The 25,160-nt window shown below is 37.2% G+C and overlaps 2 protein-coding genes across 3 annotated transcripts in view; one reads left to right on the top strand and one right to left on the bottom strand.

The window, feature by feature from the left end:
• CDC73 (cell division cycle 73) overlaps positions 1-25,160 on the top strand; it is a 110,519-nt gene that overhangs the window by 53,017 nt on the left and 32,342 nt on the right. The gene's annotated exons all lie outside the window — the stretch shown is intronic.
• Positions 1,716-11,608, bottom strand: LOC142085054 (beta-1,3-galactosyltransferase 2). Of its 2 annotated transcripts, XM_075156565.1 has the most exons (2): positions 11,037-11,608; positions 1,716-6,157 (listed from the first exon to the last, which is right to left on the bottom strand). In XM_075156565.1, the coding sequence occupies exon 2, from the start codon at positions 6,019-6,021 to the stop codon at positions 4,753-4,755; it is 1,269 nt and encodes a 422-aa protein (XP_075012666.1). In that variant the 5' UTR covers positions 6,022-6,157; positions 11,037-11,608; the 3' UTR covers positions 1,716-4,752. The 2 variants fall into 2 exon arrangements, with proteins under 2 accessions (XP_075012666.1, XP_075012665.1); XM_075156564.1 differs by lacking the exon at positions 11,037-11,608 and having other exon boundaries at positions 1,716-7,440.

The raw sequence follows: 25,160 nt of genomic DNA, 5'->3' as shown, positions 1-25,160 counted from the left end.
AGCTTTTTTAACTGACCTGCTGTAAGAAGTTGTTCTCCACAGCTGTCCCCCAGCCTCCCGCCCCGGAAAGCCTTTGACTTCACTCTTGCCGTGGGTGCAAAGGAAGGACAATGTTCTCTCCTTTCTGACCTACATTTTCACAGTGCAGCATTGCATAGTGGCGGTGCAGCTTCCCTGCCTCCCTCCTTCCCCCGTGCTCCCCTGGCAGAGTGGCTAGGTCTGGCGAGGCAGGGCTGGGGAAGGGAGGCAGGACTGGGTGGGCTAGAGATGTAATCTGTAGGAATACAGCAAATGCCATGTCTATTAGGTATGATCTGCAGTCTGAAATTATTGTGGTCAGCAAGGGTGAGACTGTGTGCCACCCGAATCACATGCTGTTTTGGAAGAACAATCTGAAATGAAAATGACAATAATGCTCTTAGAATTTGATAGGTGCAGTTATCGTAGTGTAATTAAGTAATTGTCTGATATTTATTTATTTGTGTTATTTGACAACATAAAATAGGGATTGAGAAATGGGTTTTAAAATTGGAAAAATATGTAAACAAGTACCAATGCTTCTGCAAATCGGTTACAAGCCTGTTCTTGCTAATAGCACAAATGTAAGAAGTAGTAGCTTCTATATTAGCATCTTCCCTCTCCCTTTCATCTCCTCCTAAGAAGTTTTCACACATTGCAATGAGTATTCATTCAAGAGATAAGATTTTCTTGCACTGTGGGATTAGGCAGGTATTTTAGATTGAAGTATGATTGGGGATTGTGTTAACATACCAGGAAAATTGGGGGGGGGGCAGTCTAAAGTAATGGCTTCTAGGTGCTTCCCTCCCCTCCGGTGCCTGATTTAGCATGGATTTTGAGACAGTTAATGCATGTCTTAACATGTTAATATATTCTGAAAATATTTTGTAAATATGGACTGACACATTTTATATTACTGCATTGCAAAGAAAAGCAAATTTTAAATTACTATTCTAGTAAGGTTAACCTGAAAGCCGGTCTGTCTCATTGCTTCTAAATTACTGCCATCATATAATTTTAAATTTATAGGACATAAAAATAATTTATAACATTTAATTGAAGATCTTAATGGACACTGAATTTTCCCTCAGACCAACCACTGAGACTTGGAAGTACCTTTACCTGTAATTTTTTTCAGACTAGAACAGATCATGAACTTCACCCATGAAAAACCTGTCAATGGCTGGGAATAGGATCAGTTGTATTACACCATAACCTGTAGTTGTGCATTTTCCATGCTCAAATCCATTGATGTGTGATCTGCAAATAACCCACATCACTGATTTAATTGGAGATATGAAAAGAACAGTTCTGTTGTTGGCGAATAACAATTTTGTGTGGGACTTCATTTTGGTCATCTAGTATCCATGTGTAAATCTTTATTTAGTTGAAAGTTAAATAAATAGGGAAGAATTATGGAATTCAAATTTCTGATTTTTGTTACCGTGCTTCACTTTTCTAGTGATTTTTTTAATCTAAAAAATGTAAAGATTTTTCTTTGCCATAATGATGGTACTGATGATGTTGCATTTCTTTTCTTATTATAAGTTTTGAGTCATTATGACTTTTTGGATTTGTTTTCAACCTGAAGCAGACACACAGAGAAGTAAAAACATTTAAAGCAAATGTTATGCAAACTTCTATACCTCAATGAGTAAACTAGTTATATCCTTTTTTTGTTTTTTTTTTTTACTGCATTGCAGACATGTTAGACTTTTAGATTCAAGCTTGTATCCTATTGCTAATGAATATGCTTTTTTTTTTCCCTTGCTTTATGGGGAAAGGAAATGAGAGAACTTGTCAAAGATTTTAATGATATAAATCATTATTGCACTATTTTTAACATGAACTGTGTTTATACTCTAGTAGAGTGAGCAAATAGCTTAAACACAAGCTAGAAAACAGTAAAAACATTCAGAGAATGGAATGTAGATCTTTCATTCCATAATTGCATATTTCATCATACAAGCTGTCCCTCCTGCTTCTGAAAGCTTTGTAACGAGCTGTGCAAGAAAACAGTACTTGGATACAAACAATTTAAGTAGCCTTTGGCTGTCTTGATAATGATTCAAATATATTTGTAGAGTAGTTTCAACTTATACCCAAACAATAATACAAATTTTTAAAAATTATGTTGGACCCTTAAAAGGGCATTAAAAATGGCTTTTTACTTAACATCTTATGCTCCTCACTAGTATTTTAACTAGCAAGAAGTTTGATATACTGAACTCGTAGGCATTGTACTGTAATTCTGCCAAGCTCGGGCAGATCGGCATCATGCTTGAGCTCCAAAGCGGAGTACCCGAGAGGTTGTTTGGCTGCCAAACTTTATGATTCAAGTGCCAAACTATTTACGGTTTAGTTATTAACCTCTTGGACTATACCCAGAAGCCAGTAACAGCATTTTGAACTAGCCAGTTGGTAAAATCCAAGTAGAGTACATTACAGCCTAGCTTGAAAGTGCTGAAGGCAGGGAACGGTGTTGAAGGCCTCTCCAAGAGGATGGACTGTGTTCTTGGCCAGCATTACTTATGGGATTGTACATCTTCCAGAACCGAATACTCTTGAGTAGTAGCTGGCTTTCAACACTCTGGTTGTCTAAAACTTGCGCTATTGTGTAAAGCTTGCATATCGTTAAGACAGGTGACTTTCAACTGGGATATTAACTGTGGCTTGCATTAGCTGGAAGGAAGCGGGCAGATTAAGTGTGAAGAAAACTACAAATGGGTGTTGAAAACACTCCCAAAGACATTTTTTCACATGAACGTCAATAGTCATCACATAAACTAAGTGGATGCACTTTCAATCTAGTTGGAGAAATCTCTTCTGCAGAGAGTTACTGTTTTTACACACATTTACTTTCCCCAGAAACGGACATTTCTACAATTTGAGGTATCTTGGAAATGCACAAATGTATAATTATCATACCTCAAATACAGCAGATGACAAAATTTGGTGGAGGATCAGCAAAAAATGGTGACGAGCAAATTCCTTTACCCATCTTCAATAGGAGCTCCTAGAATTTCTTCAGAGGGCTAGTCCAGTGCAATACAGTCTGTTCATGAGTTTAAGTTCCTGCATACAGACAGCCTTAGGGCTGCTGGAAGTGCTCAGTAATATGATGTGTCTTTTCATTACAAAGAAAAAAAAACTGCTGTGATTTCTGTATTGTGCATGGTATGAAAACTAGGCTTTAAGAACTAGGGAACACTACAAAAGTCAAGTAATGCTAAAGCTAGAAATTTATTTATTCCTGAGCAGCTTTCCCATAAAAAGTGAAGTCTGAAGACCATAAATATAATCAATTTTATTAAATAATAAAAGTACATCAAATATTTGTATTTTATCCAATTAAAAAGTCCCAATCAAACAGAAAACTAATCACAGTTCCATCATTTGCGGCTAAATCAGAGGTGGGTATTGTTTACCCTGGCACTGTGACAAACAGTAATAACCTGAATCTGATACAACTCTGCTGTAACTCTGTTGGAAAATAAGCTTTAAAAGTTCTGTTTGTTAGAAAACTGGAAACCTGTAAATAGATTTAACCTACTTCTCACAATTTATTTTCAGTGGTACGTGTTGTGGCTTTAATTTTTAAAATTGCTTAGATTTTGTTCTCGCCCATATTGCTATCTGGAACTTTCAATCTTATTATGACCTAGTCTTCCCCACCTATAAAGTAAGGTGTGTGGCTTAATTTTCTCTAGCAGACCTATTTTTCACTAGACTGATCCTTCTTTTTCTGGTAGGCAGGAAAGAGCAAAATCAACCAAGGCTTGGTTGGTTTTCTCCCTCTTTCCACCAAATGAGACTACAGTGAAAGACTTGACGTTCCATTTTGCGTTTTCTGATCAGCCTTTTAGCTGCCTTGAAGTTATGTGAGGAAATAAATAGCAGATTCAATGAATTTGCATGAAGATGCCAAGATGAATGTTACTTGGCACCAGATTTTAGGAGCTCGTCCTATAACTTCTAGAGAATTAAGTAACTTTTAGTCAGCTCTTTGAGGAGAATCTAGTTGGATCTACAGTGAAATCTAGAACACCGCTTGCATTTCCAAAGGTGATGTACAAAGCGGCAGTTTTCTGAACTTTGATTTCAGTTATCCCTCTTTCCTAAACAAAATAAGCAACCTTCCCAAAACTGGATCTACTTTAAAGGGAGTACTTGCTTAGTGTTAGAGTTCAGTGGTAGTGTCTTACTAAAATGTAAATGTGACATTGCTAAATGTATTGTACATTAAAGAAGAGTATAATAATTTTAATGTGGTATTTGAAGGTAAAACTGATCTGCCCTTTGTGCATTTCCTTAGTTTTTCATTTTATAGCAATTCTAGATAACAAGAAATCATTACATTGAAGAGAACTAGAGCGATGAATGCATTTTTTTAAATAAAATTTTAGTGTGGAGAATATGCTCAATGATATTTTATTGGCACATAAATCAGCAATAGTACCACCAAAGTGTGCATGCTTATTATTGCACATTAACACAAAAATCCTTATATACTGTCTTCTTTTTTCCTCAAATTTGCTGGGAAAACCTTTTGGTTATAGTTTCATAATATTAGTGTTATCAATTTAACTTAAAAAAATAATTTTCAGACTCCACTATGTGATGGGGATCAACTAAAGGCTGTCCCATTAAGCTCATCCATTTTCACTGTACATGCGTTCAGCGGTATTTACAAATTGCACATGGAGTACGTTTGATGGAGGGAGCGTTGTCCTTCTAGTGCAGTTTACGATGGCGATACCTGCCTGCTTTTTCTTTTGCTGCATTGGCACAGGCATTGTGCTTATTTTGTTGTAAGTGGTTCCAGTATTTGATCAGTTCACTAGGTTGGAACTGATGGGAGGTAATTAGGTGGCTATATTTACAGCTGGAGTAAGAAACTCGCCAGTGATTGAAGACAAACTCATTGGGTGGAGGCATGGGGTCAATTCGCAGCTTGGCAAGACAGATCCCCACGTATACATCCTCTAAATGTAAACGTCTGATGCTTAAGGAGACTTTAAAGATTTTTTCTGCTAAATCCCCAGAAAAAACATAACCAGTTCCAGAGCAGAATACAGGATAACGTTCACTTGGATACAAATCAGGTGGCATATACCATTTACTATCCTTGTTCCTATTAGGTGCATAACCTCTCATTAAATAACCCGTGAAATACTTGTGCCTCGGAGGAAGTTCTGGTTTCAGAAGCTTGTGTATTAAATATTCAGTATTGACAAACATATCACTGTCAGTTTTCATAACATACGGAACATGTGGACAATAAGATGCAACCCAGTTCATTCCCATCAGAGTTTTAATGGTTAAATTATAATAGGTGTCTAAGTATTCTTGTTGAATGATGTCGTGGTACTGTCTGCTTTCCTCTAGTATGGTACGCTGGAGGTATCCATTTATCTTGATGCTTAACCCCAGCAAAAAAATACGAACAATTTGGATGCCAGGTGTCAGGCTTTCGTTACCCCAAGTTTGCCGAATAGCTTGTCTAGCTTCCACCTGGCCCGGCTCTGCAGCTATGAGCAATATTAGAAAAGGGGTCTTCTCTTGGCATTTCTCAGGCTCGTTGATGATGTACTTGAAGTGATACGAAGTTGGGTGCCCGGTACCTTTTTCGTTGTAAATACTTCCATTGGCACTGAGTGTATTTTCCAAACCAGTTACTCCTTGCAGTGACAGGTCCGTGTTGTTGGAGTTGGTGACTGTTTGAGGCCTGAGCGTCTGAGGTATGGCGTCTTTCCACACGTTCCTTAGAGAGCTGTGGTTTGTCTCGCTTTTTGTAGATCTAAATCCTCGTATAGTGTAAGCCATGGGATTTTCTTTGAATCCAGCCCTGCCTGGCAGCCAGTCGTGATGATTAAAGAACAGAAACATAGCAAAAAGAAATACGAGAGAGATCAGGCCAATAAGATGGGTGCGAAACAGAGACCTTTTGGTATTCCAGGTCATCTTTGCAAAGCAGCAGTGTCGTCTTCTCCACTGAAGCATGTTGCAAGAATCCAATGATGGGATATGAGACAATGGCCAAGCAAAATGCTTTTCCGATCGTTTTTGAACCCACTGCTATTCTTTGGTATTCATTTTCTTTTGTTCATGTCGAGTAATCGTCTGCAAGTGGCTCACTCTGCAAAGAATTAAAAAAGAAAATCAGAAATATTTCATTTTACATGCTCATGATATAAAAGGTTACAATGAGTAAGTAGATATAAACATAAAATTGAGTTAATTTTTTTGAAAAAACAGCCCATGTTACTATAAACAAGGTTTGATTTTTATGCTAAAAGCCAACCTTGTTTTATGATTAAAGTTGACTGGATTTGTTAGCTTTTAAAAATGCTTTTTTCACGGTAAAAGTTCTGACAAACATCCTGGGTACCAAAGATAAAATGGGGAAGAAAAAAAAAAAATTGATCATGTTAGCAGAAAAAGTGTGAAGTAGACGTAAATAGCTTCATGTATACTGACTGTGAAATCCTTCTACAGTGTTGGAGAAGGACTGAATGAAAAGGCCTTGATACCAGATGGAAGGTTTATTGGCATTAATTAAAATTGATTTGACATGCAGAGGCTAGTACGGCTCATAGTTTAAAAACCTTTTTTGTAAAATGGTCATGTATTGGTGGTGGGACAGACGGCGCAAGGTTGATTATGGCAGAGCTGTGTTAGTCACAGTACACTGCTTGGCGTGTTTCCACCGGCCCCGACTGTGTTCGGAAAGTCAATGAGAAGATGCACCTGTCAAAATTAATTTTCAGGGTCCAGTAACCTCACTGCACAGCCCTCAGATGGTAACGCAGGATTACGTTTTCGGTCACCTTTCAGGCACCTTTAACCTTCTGCTCCACGATGAAGAAAAATACTGAATGGAACATTTGGCTGTTGTGCCAGGCTCATATGCAGTCAATATAAAATTAAGCTGTTGATTTTTGGTAGGCAGAGATCAGGTAAATGTTCGTATTAACTGGAAGTAAAATTGCACAGCACTAAGTTTCTGGCAAACATGATGAACATGATTTTTGGGTTTTTTCTCTATAAATTTATATATAACTACTATGCTTTTAGTATACAGAAATTTCAAGTATTGTTACCAGCAGCTGTAACTGTAGGAAGAAGCGCCAAAGTAGTCTGTGCTTCATTTTCTCGTAAATTTTTTTCATATTCAAGAGCAGAGTCAATATGGCAGCTTCATGATGCTGCATATTAAAAGCTGATCACATCATCTCGTAAATGAACCTTTCACTGCATAGTAGCAATTCGTTTGTGATTTTCAATTTGCTCTAATTTATTTCTGGGCCCTAGGGTTTTGTATAGGAAAAAGGATGACAGTTGAACAAGAGTCCATAGAAAATGCTATTTCTAATATAAATGTGTAATTTATTAATTGCTTTGCTATCTTCTAAAACCAGTATTTGGATTAATTTCTGCATTTAAAAACTAAGTGACATGTTATATGGGAAATTACAGGATTTTACATTGTAAGGAAGTAATTTAAGATGAGATGGCAGTTGAATAATGTATCATTAAATTGTATGTGTGTGACAACATTCAATCTGCCTGGTTCATGTACGGGAAAATTTGTGTTTCAAAAGGGTCGGGAGAGACCTGTATAACTGAGCTTTATTTTAATTACTGTATGTCAGTTTATATATAAACAAAATGACGCGTACGCAGAAGATGCCTCATTCACAATATTTGGAAGCAAGGGGGAAGCAGCATTGCACGGAGTCAGAGTTGTCCCTCGTGCCAGCCTCCGCCAGGAGGAGCAAGGAAGTGGGGATGCTAACGGTGCTTTGTGACAGTGTAAACGTATCTAAAAAGGTGACACTGCTCCTTAAGTCTCTTTCTGAAATAGCAAAATATTTGCCTAGTGATCTATTAAGCTCTTCCCTGCCGTTGTGCTGTTACACAGCATTCATGAATTTTGTTCTCAAGCTCACTGAAAGTATCTGATTTCTTTTTTTTTTTTTTTTTAAACTGCTTTGGACTGATGCCACTTACAAGAGACTGAGCTATCTTTCTAAAAATTATTTTCCAGTCTACAGCTGTTAAACATGTGTTTAGTCTAAAGTATGCAGCTTGAGAATTAACCTGAAATTCCACACGACACTTTTTATGCTGCTTTAACTCGCACATTATCCTTACGTAAAAGAAAATAAGCCCCAAATGTAGAAGACTTATGCTTATCTGACCACTTGCACCTGCTTTTGCATGCTTAGAAAATAAAAGCCTGCCCTCAAAACTAATAACTTTTAGTTTCTCTGCCGTGTGCAGTGAGTTTTAAATGAACACTCAGCTATTTGGGAAGACTGTGTTTGCATAAGTAAACATAAATGTCACTTCAAAGGGTACCCAAGATCTCAGGGAAATTAATTGTTTGATACCAGTTAGGAGGGCAACAGTGGGAATATTTAAAGAATTATGATTCCATTGCATGCATATGCAGTTTAGGAAGAAAGTCAAAACCAGAATTTCATGAATGTGGAGTAGCAGCTAGAATTTGGATTAATTTTGTCACACTGAATTGTTCCACGCCTAAAACTGCAGTCATTAGATGCAAATACTTCAGCAAGTCTGCACTGCACTACTAATCTATGTTTAATTTTTAATTGAGGTAGTGTTTTGTTGTGCACCTACTTTCATATGGTGACAGGCGAAATCTTAAGTTACGTACACATTTGTGGAAACTGTTTTCAGGTGCTGTCTTTCCATGATGCACCGAGAAAGTGTCCCAGAAAAGGCAGTTGTAATGGCTGAAACCTTTTTTTTTTTTTTTTTTTTTAAGGCTGCATGCTCACGTTGTGCACATTAAAATAAGTTTTACAGTAAGGGATGGAACTAGAATCATAAGAAATTTAAAGAGAGTAATTTCTTATGTACATATTTCCTTGATTTTTCAAGGTGGGAGTTTCCTAGAAAATCTTCAATCTCGGTTTACCCTTTAAAAAGGCATTGTGTGGATGGGGGAAGGACCCACATGTATTTCTCAGCTTCATAAAACTATTGACTGAAAAAACCAAATAACTTTGTGTCTCATTTTCTTTGTAATTCAGGTGTAAAACATTTCAAAATATATAGTGAGTATTAAGCATTTGAAATACAGCAATAGCAATTGCTCCTTTAAAAAAATACTACATGCCAGGATGCATTGTTTAAATATAACGTAAGCAGCTATCTATATATATTAAAACCACATCAAATAGTATCATAAAAATACTATTTTTCTCTCACTTTTTAATTAGGGTTAGAGCATTACTGCTTGTGCCTAAATATTTAAAATTTCATTTCACGGAAGTCTTATGAACAGGCACCAACCATTGGCAGTAAGTAAAAAAGCCTAAGCATAGCAAAAGGTCTCTATACAATCACCTTGTCCTCTGAAGGTGTGTTGTTGCATGTCGCTCTGCATTTTGGAGGTATGATTTATAATAGTTCTACTTCATTTTTGGCACTTGACTGTGCAGTCACTGATGCATTATCAAATGCCAAATATATAAACTGTGAATGCCTCTTGAATTTTTATTTGTGATCTGTGCTCTGCTGGTGTTTCAGTTCCTTGTACTTTCAGTTCTGCTCTATAATTATAGCTTTGCAGATTGAAGCATTCGACTTCCTATTCACATGTCCTGGATTTTCGTATTTTGATTAGCTGTGTGGGCAAACTCTTTAATTAGAGGGAAGAGTTCAAAAGGCAGCCTGAGTCGGTATTCGGATAAACAGCAGCAGCGGTTGCATATTAGGCCTCATGTAATGTGCCCGAGTTCACTTACAAACCACATGAATCTTTTGCACAAAACAGTACTCGGGATGAGGTTTGATGTGCAGGTTTTTAAATGTCAGATACGAAAGTCGCACCACTTGCTAGGCATGCTTCTCCAGAAGCATTGCCTGAGGATAGGCTCTTTTGTTTTAAAAGTTTTGGAAAGTGGCTTTACCTTCTAAGTGTCTGAAAAGTGATCTGAAACCAGTGACTGTTGTATGCTGCATCCTTAGGTATGTGAACTCTTTCCAGCTGCAGTTGTTTTATTGCATGTTAGCATTGCCTTGGGCAAAGAAAGCGCATTTATATTGACGTTTAATGATTTATTATAGCTTATTGGTAGATTCTGCAGATAAGCACTTTCTTTCTGTGGTGTATTAAATTGGTATAGATTTAGGTCTTAAATTTGTATTGCAAATATTCATCTTGTTTGTTTGCCACTAGTGATGAAGCATTTATATTTCAACAATAAATAGAAATGAATGGCAATTAGATGAAATGTCATTTTACAATCAAAGTTAAACAGTATTTTCATATTAAACAGAAATTGTAATGATGGCATGAGATAAGTTATGTGCTCACCATTTTGAGTGTATAGTGTTTGAAGGTTTCCTTATGGGATGTCGGGGGAGCTTGGTGTTACTTGTAAAATGTGGTGCCTGATTGCACTGCTGATGGTTTAAATCATGTCCAATCTTTTGCATGCTCCCAGTTTATGCTTGGCTGATACTAGCCTGATGACATTTTGCTTGTGTTTCGGGGGGGGAAAAGCAAGTGTAAAAAGGTCTGAAGGTACTTTTAAGATAATGTTACTTGACTGCGTGGTCTGTTTTGATGGTTCACTGCTCTCACTGTGTCACATCATGGTCATTTTACAAGTGCTTTAAGATTACTTCAGATAAGGATTAATTCTGACCTAGTTTGAGAGGATTTCTAACTGGTTTTTTTATATTGGAGGGTTTTGAGTTTTTAATTTCTCAATTAAAAGCAATCATTACAGTAGCAACATTATCCCTTTAATCCCTCTTCTCTAGGCACACCAACCCTGTGCAGACTGACAGCAATGCGTTTCATAAGTGTAAGGTAGTGTCATTGTGCTGTGGGAGAGGAAACCTGCTAGAATTCTTTCTCCCTGTTCAGAGGCATGTTATCTTGGGGCTCTGCAAATTAGGAACGACCATTATCTGTAATGGCTGAAAAGGTAACAGACAATCAAATGAATATCACACACAAGGATTTGACATACCTTCCTTGGCCAGGCCATTTATGGTGCGAGGATTATACCCACAGAAAATAGTTTTGGCACGCCATCACTTCAGCAGAAAAGATGCTATCGAACATGCGCACATCCCCCAACAGTCTGCTTCCTGCGATTGCTTTTCACAGTATCCAGTCTGTCCATCTGTCTGCTCGTTGCTGTGTTACCTTCCTTGCTCATAAGTGTTGTCCTTGTCTTGGGGCTTTTTGTTCATCCTTCAAACAAAAGGACAGTAGTTCTCGTTTCTGTTCTGGTCGGGGCTGTCTGGCGTTCACGGCCGATGTATTGGAGCTTTTACATCTGGTGTTTCCCTTGTCGGACAATGCAGTGCTGTGTTCTCTTCTCTTCAGTATCCATATTTCTAATGGTAATGTTAGCAGGGACTGCTAGCGTGTAGTGGTTCACTTGCCTTCAGTAATAGGATTTCCCTGTGTTCCTTCCTTCATTGTTGCTAGGCAGTAATAGAAATGGGTTTGAGCTGTTTTAACCGAGGATTCTGGTCTATAAAATCCATTCCGTAGTTCTTCAGCTGCTGCACAGGCAGGCAGCAGTTTAAATGTGGGCTTTGACAGATGCTGTCTTCTGACAGAGCAGAATTTAACGTCATTGCTTGGCTGAATCCCACGTGATTGTTTGCATTCATTTTGACTAAATCCGAAGGCAGCCAGAAAGCTTTACAGGCTCTTTTTCCTATTTGATAAATGATACATACTCAGTTCAAGCACAATGATAGGTGACTAGTATAAAAATTGTATGATTATTAAATGAATGATTGAGGGTTTTTTCAAATTGTTTTCACTTTTCCTTGACACTGTAACTTATGATTCTCTAGGGGATTTTTAATGCTAGATGTTCTATTCCCATATTGCAAAAGCTGTTCTGCACTGCAAAGGAATTATAAGCATTTAAATACTGAAGCTTGATTTAACCCATTTGGCTCTCTTAGAGTATAAATCTTTTGTGCCTTAATGCCAAAGAAAAAATGTATTTCTTTGCTCATACTTCCTTTACACATGCTTACTCTATAAAAGCTGCTTTTTGTAATCTTAGGTTAGTCAATTAAGCTGGACGACACTAATGTATAAGCACATACTGTTAAGCTGCCTTTCTGCTGTTAATGGCTTTCTTCCTTGGTAAAGGTCGAAGTCTGGTATTGCAGTATCGGGAGCACTTGATTTCAATTATTGATGGTTCTAAAATGTCTTTTGTCTGTTACAGACATACCTATATTATAGAATTTGTCTTTCTGGTCCTAATGAAACTTGTGTTCCTTTCACTTCTGTCCTTTCAACAACTGACCCTTCTATGCTGAAGCATCTTACTATATTTACTACATGTTACAAATAAAATAAGCTACCAGCATACTTACCCAAGTATTTATTAGTCACTGTGTTTGTCCACTCTGTTTTGAAAAGTTAATGACTAGCTCTTTAGACTGTTTTGGTTTTGTTTTGTTTTGTTTTTAGCCAAAGGATAAAGAAAATATAATTGCCCTATCATATGGTATTTCTGATTAGTAGGATTAGGGGTAGGTACATCCTTTACCGGCAAGTAAGGCTTCCCCAGGCAGTCAGTGTGTTTTATGATTCTAGATGCATGTTCTGATAATTTACTAGAAACATAATCAGATTTATATCCTCCTAACTAAATCACCTATGTACACTAACTTTCTCTATTAATTTAGTGTTGTTTTTAATGTATGCATTTCCTATCCTAATGACAATTTCCACAAATCCTATGATCCTATTTGAGGACATTTTAGGAGCATGAGCATATTCCCTAAATATTAATTATAAATACAACGTGCATATCAGTAAAACTTGTATCTTCTCCACTCTAAAAATTTTTTATTTAAAAAATGGAGGGGGGTCAGCGGGGCGGTGGCACGAGAGAGGAGACCTGTGTCCAGCACCACTTACTGTTCTGGGACGTTTGTGAATAATTGGGAAACAGTGCTTTGAAAGGTTGCATGTGTGCTCAGTCTACTGAATTTTCCACTTAAACACACAAAGCTTTCTTATCCTTACCCTATATAATATACAGAACTTTATATAATCTGTTGCTGTATCTATACAAATATGTGACAGAGTTTGGCTAGGAGTATTGTCAATTTGCTGCATTCTGAGCTACGAGTAGGAAATCAAGCGAGATATTCATGTAGTTAATTTACCGGTGTTGATTTACATAGAAGCAAGTAATGTTTTTTCAAATACCATCATGTAAATCTGCTTCTGATTTTTGAATTTTAAGATAAGACACACAACATTGTATACAGGAAGCAAATCTAAATCTCAGCAGAGTGGTTATTAAAATCCATAGTGTTTCCACGTAATTTACTGCTGCTTCACTATACCTGAAGTGTATCTCTGAAGGTTTGTGAATTATATGTAGAATGTTTACACATTGGGGTGGGCAGAGCTGTTTTTATTTTTCTGTAAATGCTCATTAGTAAATATTAAAGGTACAAAAATCCCAAGGACCATTTTTTCTAAATAGAACCTGTTTTAAAGTAAATTTAGGTGGGAACAGACATCAGCTTTGGCTTTTAATTGTATGACCATATCTCTTGTGCATAGCTTGTAAAGTTCAGGCAGAGCTGTTGCCTGTTCATATGCGTAAAATTTGTCATCTTGCCACATGAACAAATCGAATACTCAATTCTTAAATCTTAATGAACAATTTCTTCTGTTCACTCATTCTTTGCTTTTAAAGGATGAGCAGGTCTTTGCTTATCTTACGGAAAAGTAAGGAAAAGCTTTGATTTTTTTTCTACTATTTTCTATCTGGGTGTGACTGATGTAGCTTTAGAGAGTCAAAGTTTCAGGACGAAATTCCTTTTCTTTTATAGCGCTTTCTTCTGTATTTTATATGGTACTGTATGTTTCTGGGTGTTTCAGGAGGGCAGAGCTTGCTTTGTACTGGAAATATGGCCTGAAGGTTTGAGTAATCTTGCTGGGCTGAAGGTTGGAATGAGCTTTATTTCAGCTAAATCTCACCATGAAGGGTCAGTGGACTGCTTGTTCTTGATCCAAGGAGTAGTATGTTCTGTAATGTTACTATGGTTACATCTTAAATTAGAAGCTGCGGTGATAGTGTTTGAAATGCTGCCATCTATTAAGACTAAGAAGGAGTTACTCTGATGTGAGGATGTACAGCATGTGTGTAAGGAACACTATAGAGTTACCATGGCCAGTGAAAGCTTGACTGTTCAGTGAATTCGGCAAAGCTAGAAGCAGATGCAAGGAATTAGAAAAGATGTCTACTTAGAATAACCTGTGCACGTGACAACTGTGAACTATACGAAGTGTACTTATGCAAAACAAAGGTGTGTAGGTTTGGAATATTTTCTTCAAAAAACTTAAAAAACCTTCTACATGTCATCTTTAGAGGGTATCAGCAGAATCTTGTCTAACTGGTTTTAAAATAAATCGGACCCTAAGGTTGAACCATTAAATAAAGTTCTGTCTTGACAACATTGATAGAAGTTTCTGAAATCAATTTAGAGTAGTTGCGATAGTCAGGTGTGTACTGCTTGGTAATTTTCTGCCTGGTGGCCACGAGTCCCATGAAAGTTAAACTAAATATGTACATCATAGCTGACATGTCAACTGAATGTTCCCATATGGACTGTGCTTTCTGGATACTCCGTGAGTACTTTGCAAAGTTTATTCCATTATATCATAGTAAAATGTAGTATTATTTCAGCTGTAATGTGTTGAGAACCTTTCAAGTGACAGTTCAAAACGATTAATGGCAACATTTTCAAGGTTGGTTATTTTTGCTTTTAAACTTTTTCCCCCCCCCTTCTGGAAATGTGTTAATACAGAATGTCATAAATGCTTAGTTTTAATTTTCTGTGTTACGAATTATTACCCATATGGCCAGTGGCCATTCTTCTCTTTGCTTCAAAAAAGAATACTTTTCCAATAAGTCATGTAGAGTGGAGAGGACAGGGTTGTAGAATATTTGTGAATTTGCTTGGCTACTTTGTGATCCCAATATGTTTCTTAACTATCACAAGCACGTTTGTAACTGCATGAAAAACAGCAATCTAGAAATGACCACAAGTGTCAGTGTTGCCTGCCTTATTTTCCTTAGCAGATTTTCACCATTGCTTAGTTAGTTGTGAAACCCAGCTTACGCTTGCTGCATTTTTTTATAAATGGTCAAGATTTTGCACTGTATTCTAACCGCACCCAAGCCTCAAACTTAGTGATTTCATTAATCTCTGAATATCTTAAATTTAAAACAGAAATGCAGCAATATAGACCAATCTGTAATGGTGATAGAACTAGAAAAGGTTTCCAGTTACTCTGAAACATGCATATTTTTGTTTGCTAATGAGTAGTTGGTAATTGTTATATCGTTCAGTAAGGAATATAAGCACATCCCCTAACTTGCAAAGTTGTGAGAGAGAGAGAAAAGACCAAGTGATCTTTTCAAGTCAGGAGGGTACTTCTTATTCCGTCTGCCTTAGGAAACATTTCAAGGGGATGTTTCATAATTCTGAAGCTTGTATTTTTTTTATCAAGTAAACTGACATTCTAGGTATCCAACTGGAATTCAATCCATTCTCCTATCACAGCTTCCTGTGAGGAACACAGGTTTGGAGTGCTTCAAAATTCAGTTGAAAAGCCAAAATACAAAATGGTTTTGGTCTACTTTATTTCTGTTCTCGTTTTGTATGTTAGCCAAATTTTGCATATTGGACTACTGTCCAGACACGTTTCTTTCCTCAATAATGTGTTGTTTGCTTTATCACATCTTCCTTCTTTTCTGTATTCTGATTTTTCATGTCTTCCCCCAGGCTTTGCATCCAATTATTGCTGATCTCAAGTGCTAAATGCAGGGGTTTTTTTCCAGGGGATGGACAACATAATTTCATTTGTATTGTGCAGTATTTTTGGTTGCGCGGTTCTCCCCTGATGAACTGACAATCCAGTGCCAGCAGTATTATTTTCTGCCTGTCACAAGTGTTCCTTTTGCATTCTGAGAAGAGCAGGGACTTTATGAAGCTTTGATTCAGCACAGCAGGGGAGAGAAGGCCAACCAGCAGAAGTACCAAACGTTCGCAGGCAGTTTAAAGAACAACTGTGGAAAATAAGACTTCTGGTTTTCCCCTTACCTTATGACTTGCCCCTAACACCCACCCTCACACCCCCAGCATGAGAATTTGAAATGAAAACTTAAATTCTTACAGAAAGTGGGACTTCATGGAAGAACTGATACTACATATCAAATCTCTTAAAGCAAGAAGGTGGCATCCTATGGGAGTTAATAGGCCACTAGCTCTTCTGCCTCCGGAGAAAAATGCATTGTTCCAGCTGTTACCACCTGTCCAGCCCCTTCTCTCTGTGTGATTCCTTCCTGCAACAGGCACAGAAAGATCCTTTTCCCTTAGGCTGTCTTCAGGCTCTTGATGCATCCAGCACTTCTCTTCCAATGATTTGAACAGTCTTGACCCATCAGGTTCATCACCAGGATGCAGACCTCCTGCCCAGCACTTTTCCTTGGACTGCTAGATGAGCTACGTAGAAATTTTTTTTTTTTGGTGATACTGATTAAAAGAGTAGATCCAACTGTTCATCTGCTCACTAATTTTTTTTTCCCTTTGTATATGGTTTGTCCGTGAGTATGGAGGCGTTTTGTCAGCCTCAAAAATTCCTGGTTTTGAAGTTGAAATTGATGACACGGATGTTTAGTTCATGTGATAAATAATGTGAAATTGAAGAGCTGGATTTTCAGAGCTGCCGGAATTTCATGTGTCTTGGGGTTGAGACCTGTATTGACTCTTCCCATTGTTACGTTTCCTCCATAGCTTTAGTACATTAATTCCTACAGCTCCATCCTGTAGGTATTCTCATTTACAGCTAATTCTGTGGGACATGCAGGCTTTACAGCAGAAATAACAAAGCTTTAGCAAGTGTCTTAAATGCCTGCAGCCTTTTCTTTAAGCACAGATGCTTAAACTAGGAAAAACAACAAAATCTGTGGAAAAATCCTTTCTCCAGTGGTCCAAGAGGTTCTATCCCTGTAATAAATTTAAGCAATATTTGTTCATATCCAACAGAAAACCTGGATCATAAAATGGAGAATAAGTCCTCTTTTAAGAGGAATTCTCTGCCGCCCTTTCTTTGACATGTTGGGGGAACTAAAATTATTCCAGACACCTTGCACACCACCTAGTTTGATAGAACTACTTCAGCTTGGCCAGCCAGTTTCATGTATCTGTTTTTTCCTAATGTTGTTCCATGTTAATGATTCCCTCAACTTGAAGTAGTTTCCAGTCAGTGTATATTAATGAAAAGCTGATTTTAATATGTGCTGAGTTTTATCACGTAGTGTGCTTAATATAATTGAACTGATTTCCAGTTATTTCAAAGTTAATTCTGTTTTGTGGCAAAAATCCTTTGGAAGTAAATGTTCATTTGTATATGCTTCTGATGAACAAAGAAATCAAGTTACCATACAAAATGACTTTGCGCACCCCTGGTTGCCAGTCTCCTTCCAGACTTTCCACTTTTGAAATTCTCATTAAAGTTAAATGATAGCATCCCTTTAGTGACTTCCAAGGAAAAGGAAACTATGCTGTGGATATCATGCTTTTCGTCTGAAAGTTATTCAATTCATAATTCCTTCTGTAATCAGTGTAAGATTCTAGATTAATTTCGTGAGCCTGAGGATTTTTTTCACATAAATTACTAATGTAGAGTCAGAGTCATCAGGACTCCTAGTCCGCAAATACATGATTTAGAGGAAATCCTTAGAGCTTAGTTTGTATTATGTTAATTGACAGAGAATATTGGTTCACAACTAGACAATTTTTATTCTTTTCTGCTAACCTAAACTATATTTCAAACTTAAACTCCAGGGTTTTTATTTTCTGTAATTTACTGGCTTCTAACAGAAGTAGTAGTCAGAGACAGCTCTCTTGCATCTTGTCTTGCATCTTGCATCTTATCTCAAGATATAATATTAAGAATCATTAATGCATACTGTAGGGATATGTGTGTTTAACAGAAAAAAATACTGGATATATTTAATGTAATAATGCTGAATTAATAAAATTTGGCCTAAAATTAAAGATTATATTTTTCTGTAATAGAGAGATATATTCTTGTAACTCTTAATCAGCATCTGCAAAGCTTTCTATCACTGATCCATTTCACTAAAGTAGAGTAAATTTATAGGAAGCATCTGTCATCTAAAAAAAAAAAAACCAACCCAATCCCTTAAAAACACAAAAAACTATCATCCTCTTAAAATCCCTACAAATCTCATGACCTTGGATGATGGGTTGCACATTGCAGATTCTTTTAAGTCTTCTCTCAAGGATTTGCGTAACTAAGCATTCAGACTTCTACAAATGCTTTTTCTGTAATTTTTGGTTAATGCATGTTTGTGCTTTACTTATGTGCAAGTATTATGATTTACACTGCAGAAGAAAAGAAATAACTTTTCAGAGACCAAACCTGACCTTTTTCCCTGCTCCCCTCCCCTCCTCCTCCCCCCCCACCTTTGGATCTCCATCTTAGTGTTTTCTTTGGAGTTACTTATTTTGCCAAATATAAAAAGCCCTGTAATTCTATTAGTGTCAGTAACAAGCATAATAGTGCAGAAAAACCAACAGTCGTTTTCTACTTCTATTGCATTTCTAGGTAAGCAAGCAAAGCAATAAAATAGAATAAAAATTCCTTCTTAATTTAATGAGGCCTGGGTACAATACAAAAAGGGAATCCCTTTTTTTTTAGAATCTAGGTCACCTTTTATGGAGAAGATTTCTTTGCTGTGAAAAACTCTTTTATTTTTTGCCATTTTCCTTTGGTGGTGTTTTTGGGTTGTCCCCCCCCGCTGACTCTACACAGCGCAGTCTGGAGCTGCGCACCAGTATCTGTACTTCTATGCTGGGTTTGCCTAATGACAAGAAGAGGGTTTTTTGTTATGTGTAATTAACTTTCACTTATCTGAAGTGCACTGGGGGAAGGGAATGGGCAAGGAGGTATGTCAGTAACGTGGGAAACACTGGATGCAGCAGGGAAAGTTAGAGCAGGTCTCTTGAATCTCTGTACTTCTCTCACTAGCAGGTTGGTTGGGACCAATGCCAGATTAAAATTGGATCTGTGTGTTCACATGATAATGCACACAATCTAATAAGCCTTGTGGAGCGTCGACCTTCAGGGAATAGATGCATCAGCCTACTCTGAATGGTCTGGTGGAATCGGTTCAGGTCCCGCGTGGCTGGAGCTAATAAGTTCTGATGACTCTGTGTAGAATTGCTTGCTTGTTCTTGAAATAATGCTGCGGCATACATGAGATGCTTGCAAGATTTATAAATAGTAGCTCCATGCTGTGTGGCAGTGCTGTTTCTGAAGCCCTGCTGGCCTGGGAAGTAAACTAACTGTGTTTCTACAAAGCTGCCCTGAGCTAATGAAATCACTAAATCTAAGGCACCTCTGTCATCTCGAATGGAAAATGTGCTACCTAGAGTATCTGATCCCAGTTGATTGAGATCTGATGGCAATGAAAAGTTGGGGGTTTTTTAGAACAGCTTTCATACTGGTAGTGCCTTGTCATTATTTTTATGTAATTTTCAGATGTTTTTCTTCAAAATAGGCACTAGTCAGTGACAAAAATGTCTGGGTGAAAAGATAAGGGTTTTTGCTCTTCCTTCAAAATAGGCATATATTCGTTTACCCAAGAATATGACAATGCAGAAGATGAGAAATAAGGAAGAAATATGTAGCCTGGCATAAGCTCTTGAATAGTTGGTTTTTCGTACATTTTCGAACTGTCTTTTTAGAAGAACAGGAATAAATAGAAATGTGTGAGGTTTTGTACTTATTACCAGCCTTTTGAGCTACACGTAAAATTACCATGCTGCCCTTTCTCAAAAGATGACACTGCTATTTTGTTTTGGTGTTTTTCTCATGAAAGTAGAGCACCACCAGATTGGATGAGTCTTCATGAAATTGAATCTGCTTGTGACTGGTGAAGCCCTCCTAAGCGTGTACAGAAAGTTCCAGAGTGTCATAACAGAGGAATCTTGTTACACTTTGGGGTTTTGTTTTTTTTCTCATTGAGATCTTGGCATTGAAAGCCTAACTCTGTTCCAAAACATTGTCTGCTCTTAGCGGCTTACTCATTTTTATTTCCTGCCACCTAAGTGCTCAGTTTTCCAGTGAGGGAATCTTGCTTTGCAACAGATTGCTGTAGGAAAAAAAAAATCTTGTTTGTTTTTTGTCACTGACAGTAGACTTTTCAAAGGCGAAGTAACTATTTGAAGTAACAGGATAGATGTGAGGGCTGAAGGAGAGCTGAAGAGGTCTTGCTGCTTAAGGAAGATTTCCCTCAGATAAACTGTGAAATCCACAGGATCATTATGCATGACTGATACTTGCTAACATGTGAGTAGCAGAAATAATAGTTGCAGTGAACCTCACCTGTGTCTGCGCTGACTGGCACAGTCTGTCATCTTAGACATTTATTCACAGTGGGAGTTCTTAAAGGTGAATTTGTGTGTGTGTGCATGTATGTATACATACAAATAGGGGTGTGTGTGTATATATATAGAGAGAGAGAGAGGCAGCCATTTGAAAACTTATAAAACCTGTTTTAAAATACGCTTTTGAGTCTGGTCATTTGGTCAGGCGGTTATTTTTTCCGCAGTGAGAGATGAGGACTGTGTAAAAGCCATAGCATAATAGGAAGATCCTAAAATTTGTAGAGTTCTTGTACGGCCCTTATCCTGTCTTCATCTTTGAACAGAATGGTCCCAGACTGCATGAATGAGACCTTGTCAGTTGACCTTCATTTAAGAGGACTGCATTTCTGCGCTACCAAAAATACAGCTGTGCCCAAGCCATTTCAAAGAACAGTCACATTATAAACCAGATCTCATAATGCATAGATAGAAGCTTGGAGATAGTCTGTCTAGTGTATGGATTGTGTATAAAATGAAAAAATAAAAGTTGAATGTTGTCGTCTTAGTGCTTTGAGAAGAGCTTAATTTAATCCTCTCTACTAAAGAGAGAAGAATAATGGGGAATTTAGATATAATGCCAAAGGAAGCTGAAAGCAGAGGCAGAAGGCCGAATGGAAAAATTCCTCTTGTGTGATACAGCCAGAATCCTTCCTGTATTTTAACTTAATGCATGATTTATTGTCATTACAGTTAGGTTTTGATATAGGTATATAACATCATCGGCTTTTAGATTCTACAGTAGGGTGGTATGAATGATACATTTATTTGGGATACAAATACTAATAGCAGTTTGCACAATCTACTTGATATATAATATTGCACCAATAATACACAAATTTGTTGCATGCATGTTAGTGCAAAAAATTTTGAAGACAATTCTTGCAACCTAAATATTTATCAAGCACACAAGTAGAAAGCATTGTTGCTATGATGAAAATATGGTATCTAGTCTTCTATTGTTTGTCTGCAACATATGAATCCATGATGGGCGACTAAAATACTAAAATGGACTAAAATGTCCCAGGTGACTTTGTTATATGATAATTAATATTGTGATTCTGTTGCTTGACTCAAATACATGATTTCTTTTTGAAGAAAAACCAGCCCTAACAAAGGCTGTATAACTTTTGTCAAAGAGCCAGGCTTTTAGAACACACTTAAATGAAGACAACTGAAAGTTGAGCAGTACATTGTCTATTCACACTTTGGGTACAAAACAGAAGGTTTTAATTTGTTGTAGTGTTGGGGGGATTATTAGGTTTTTTTAATCTTGGAATCTGTTGGATAAGTATAAAGGCTTAACTTAAGAAATACAGGATTTTGGGTTCAGGCAGCTTCCTGGCTGTTTCTGCTGACATGTACAGTAGTGTGATTTAGTGTTGTGTAGTAGTGATCCCTGCAAAATATTTTAACTTTTTAATCTGTTTACATCTGTATCTGGGGGTGGAAATTTCTTGGAAAGGGGCAGGGGGGAAGGATAAAAAATGTTTTGGTCTAATTTGAGTGTTCCTTCATAATTGTAAATAAAATTGTATTTTAATTAAAACAGAATTCTGGAATGAGTGTTCTACAATGAAAAGTATGTAGTGCAGTGGTTCTCAGTGGGAAAGCTGTGGGGAGAGAAAATTGCAGAACAGGACCATAAATGGCATATAACAGTACCAAAACCATTGCATTTTTATTCTGGGTGTTTGATTATGATGGTGTGTGAGAAACTTTCACATAATGCAGTCCAAGGAAAAGATCTAGGTAGTCTAGGAGACAGTTTGTCAAAGCTCCTGTGACTGGTATAAATGGGATGCTATTATTGTAAATTTTGGAAATGCTCAGACTTCAGAATATCGTACTGAGAAAGTTATGTTAATGATTTTTACTATGGTGGTAGCAGCCATTTGAGGATACTGAAGAGTGCAAGTTTTTTTTCCATGATGTTTTACTGTGTTAAATATATAAGGCATGGGAAGCTAGAGGCTATGTATTTCCTAAAGTTTAATATTAAGATTGAGGTACTATTAATACACTGCTTATGACCTTTGTAGGTTTGGTTCTTGAAGTTTGTATGTATATTCTTTTGAATCCAAAATTGCCTCTACGCCCTGAGTTAAAATGTGGGAAAATGTTTCCAAGGATCTGTTTATTTTGTTGAAATCTGAATGTAAACATTTTGATCCAGTAATAGATGTGTTTTCTTTGAAGTTAAACCTGCTGAAATCTTTTGTTTTACTTGATAGGAGTGTATGAAATCATCAGACAGAAAGAAACACTGCAATCAAATGCCAGCTCCAGTCATAATAGTTTTCAAAATAGTGCTTTTTCATATGGCACCATATAGCAAGCCTGCACATTGAAAATGTAAGGTATTCTGTGTCTGTTCAAAATAGCTGGTTTCTCTTGGATTTAGTATTTTTAGTGAAATAAAAGTTTATACACGAGATGACCAATAACTTTGTGTTTGGGGGCACATTGTTATGTGTCAGATTTCCCAGCTTCTTGTGGTAAAAACTGTGTAGCTCAGTTCCCCTGAACACGTTATCAACCTCTTGACAAAGACCGTTACGTAGTCCCATATGAGGAAAGGAGATGAACAGAATCTGGGCTAGCAGTAACGTGAGTACGTCCCGTCCCATCCCCCCCAGCTAGAGGTGCTTTTATTGCAAAAAACTTTGAAGTTTTTGTTGCTGTTCCGATGCATGAATAATGCTTATGTGTTTATGTATAGTGCTTGGCAAACATTTCACAGGGGCTTTTCTGATTGTAAAAACTGGAAATGTAAGCCTTAAATTAGGCATTTGAGAAAGGGGGAAATGACTGTATTTGTGTTCTTGCCATGGAGAAGTGATACCTTTTGCTGCTATTACGATCAATGGTGTTTAGCCACAGTGTTAAAAAGCAAACAAAAAAGTCTGTTCACCCATTGGCCTCCCACCGCCATCCACCAAAAAACTCTGCGTGCATACTGTTTTGATTCACTTCCCATCTTCATGGTACACAACATTTTTTCTTCCCTTCAGTCTGTTTTTTGAATGAGTTAAAGCAATAAGATCTGTAGAGTAAGAGCTGGACAAAATCTGGGTGTTTTTGTGAATATGGTGTTTCTTTGGTTAGTTTTCATTCCTCGATATTATTTTTCTTTTTTAAATATGACAATTGAAAATAAACCTGTGAATTACACAGCTGGGGCAGGACAAATGTTTAGAGACAGTATTCTAGTCTTCTATTCCCAGTTTGGGGTAATTACAGTGTGTGCATAACTGCAGCATATGCAAGTCCAGAAATCATAAGACTTTCATGCTGGACTAAACTCAGAAATTTTTGCAGTAAATTACTGTTCTGTTTCTAACTTGCTTGTCTGCTGTTGTACAGATATCTCTTGTGTCTCAATACTTTGTCAATATTTTTATCACCAGCACCCAAGATAGTGAACCTGCTCTGTCTCAATGGACAGTTTGTTGATGAGGGCTTTAATAGATGTTATGTGGAGGCTTACTACTCTGTTTGCAAATGGCACAAATAACTCTTATAAATACACATTTTTTTTTCCTTTTTATAGTACTTTTTAAATTTTCTATATGTACAATTTGTATCACTTAATTTTGCTGTAGCCAGTGCAGCAAGTGGGTGTCCAGCAAGACACTGTTGTGGTGTCTTAGTATACAACTCACAAAGTAAAGAAATATAAAAAGAATTAAGAAAATTTGAGGTAGCATAAATTTCATTACCAGTATTACTCGACTGACCACACGGATCTGTGCTTTAGTATTACTAGCAGCCTGTCCAATTATAACAGGCCTCAAGGTCATCACCTTTTGTGGTTTAAAAAAAGCACCTTTTGCAGCTGCACTTGCATAGTAGATTAGCTGTTATTCATACAGGAGGAAGCCTTGAGTGTCAAGACAATCTGCAACGAGAACATTTTTCTAGAGTTTTCCCTGGCCTGTGACAGTTCAAAATAGCCCTTTCCATGTCGAAGTGGTTATAGTCTGTTGTATTCTCATAATCATCACTGTCATCGCTCAAGCCCTCTTATCTCTTGGCTTGTTTATTACAATTTATTATAGCTGCAGCTAAAGCTTTTGATCCTGGAAAAGCTCATGCTGGTTTTGAACTCAGCAGTTACTTTTCTAGGCAACACAAACGACTAAGAGTTCATCACTCCACTGTTCAGCTTTCAGGAATACAGTTTCAGGGTTTTCTCCTGATATTTTAAGTCTTCCAAGGTGATTACTTGGAAAATTGTTTTCATCTGTCTGGCCATGACCACCCATGATAATTATGTTTTCTTGTAACGTAATGTATAACCATAGTGCTGGGATTGCTAAAGCTGGTAAGGTATGGAAAAATAATATTAAAACTTTTCTTCAGTGAATAGAAAGGAGAAGATCACATCAGGATGAAGTACAACTGGGAAAAAGAGGTGCTGGATAATTTGTGAACAAGCAATCACAAAAAAACCTAAGGGCTTTGATAGCTTCCTACGTATTAGAATTCTAATATTACAGCATCCCCTGTTCAAGCAACATGATTCAGTATAACCGAGGGGAGTCTGGAAAGAGCCTCATCAGTTTCTGTTGCATTGAGACGTTGAACAGCATCACATAAAGTTAATCAATTGCTTGGGTCTTGGTTCAGTT

Source organism: Calonectris borealis, chromosome 8 (assembly GCF_964195595.1).
Source record: "Calonectris borealis chromosome 8, bCalBor7.hap1.2, whole genome shotgun sequence".
Lineage (NCBI taxonomy): Eukaryota > Metazoa > Chordata > Aves > Procellariiformes > Procellariidae > Calonectris > Calonectris borealis.
The sequence above is the reverse complement of the archived record's forward strand: the minus strand, read 5'-3'. Positions and strand labels throughout refer to the sequence as shown.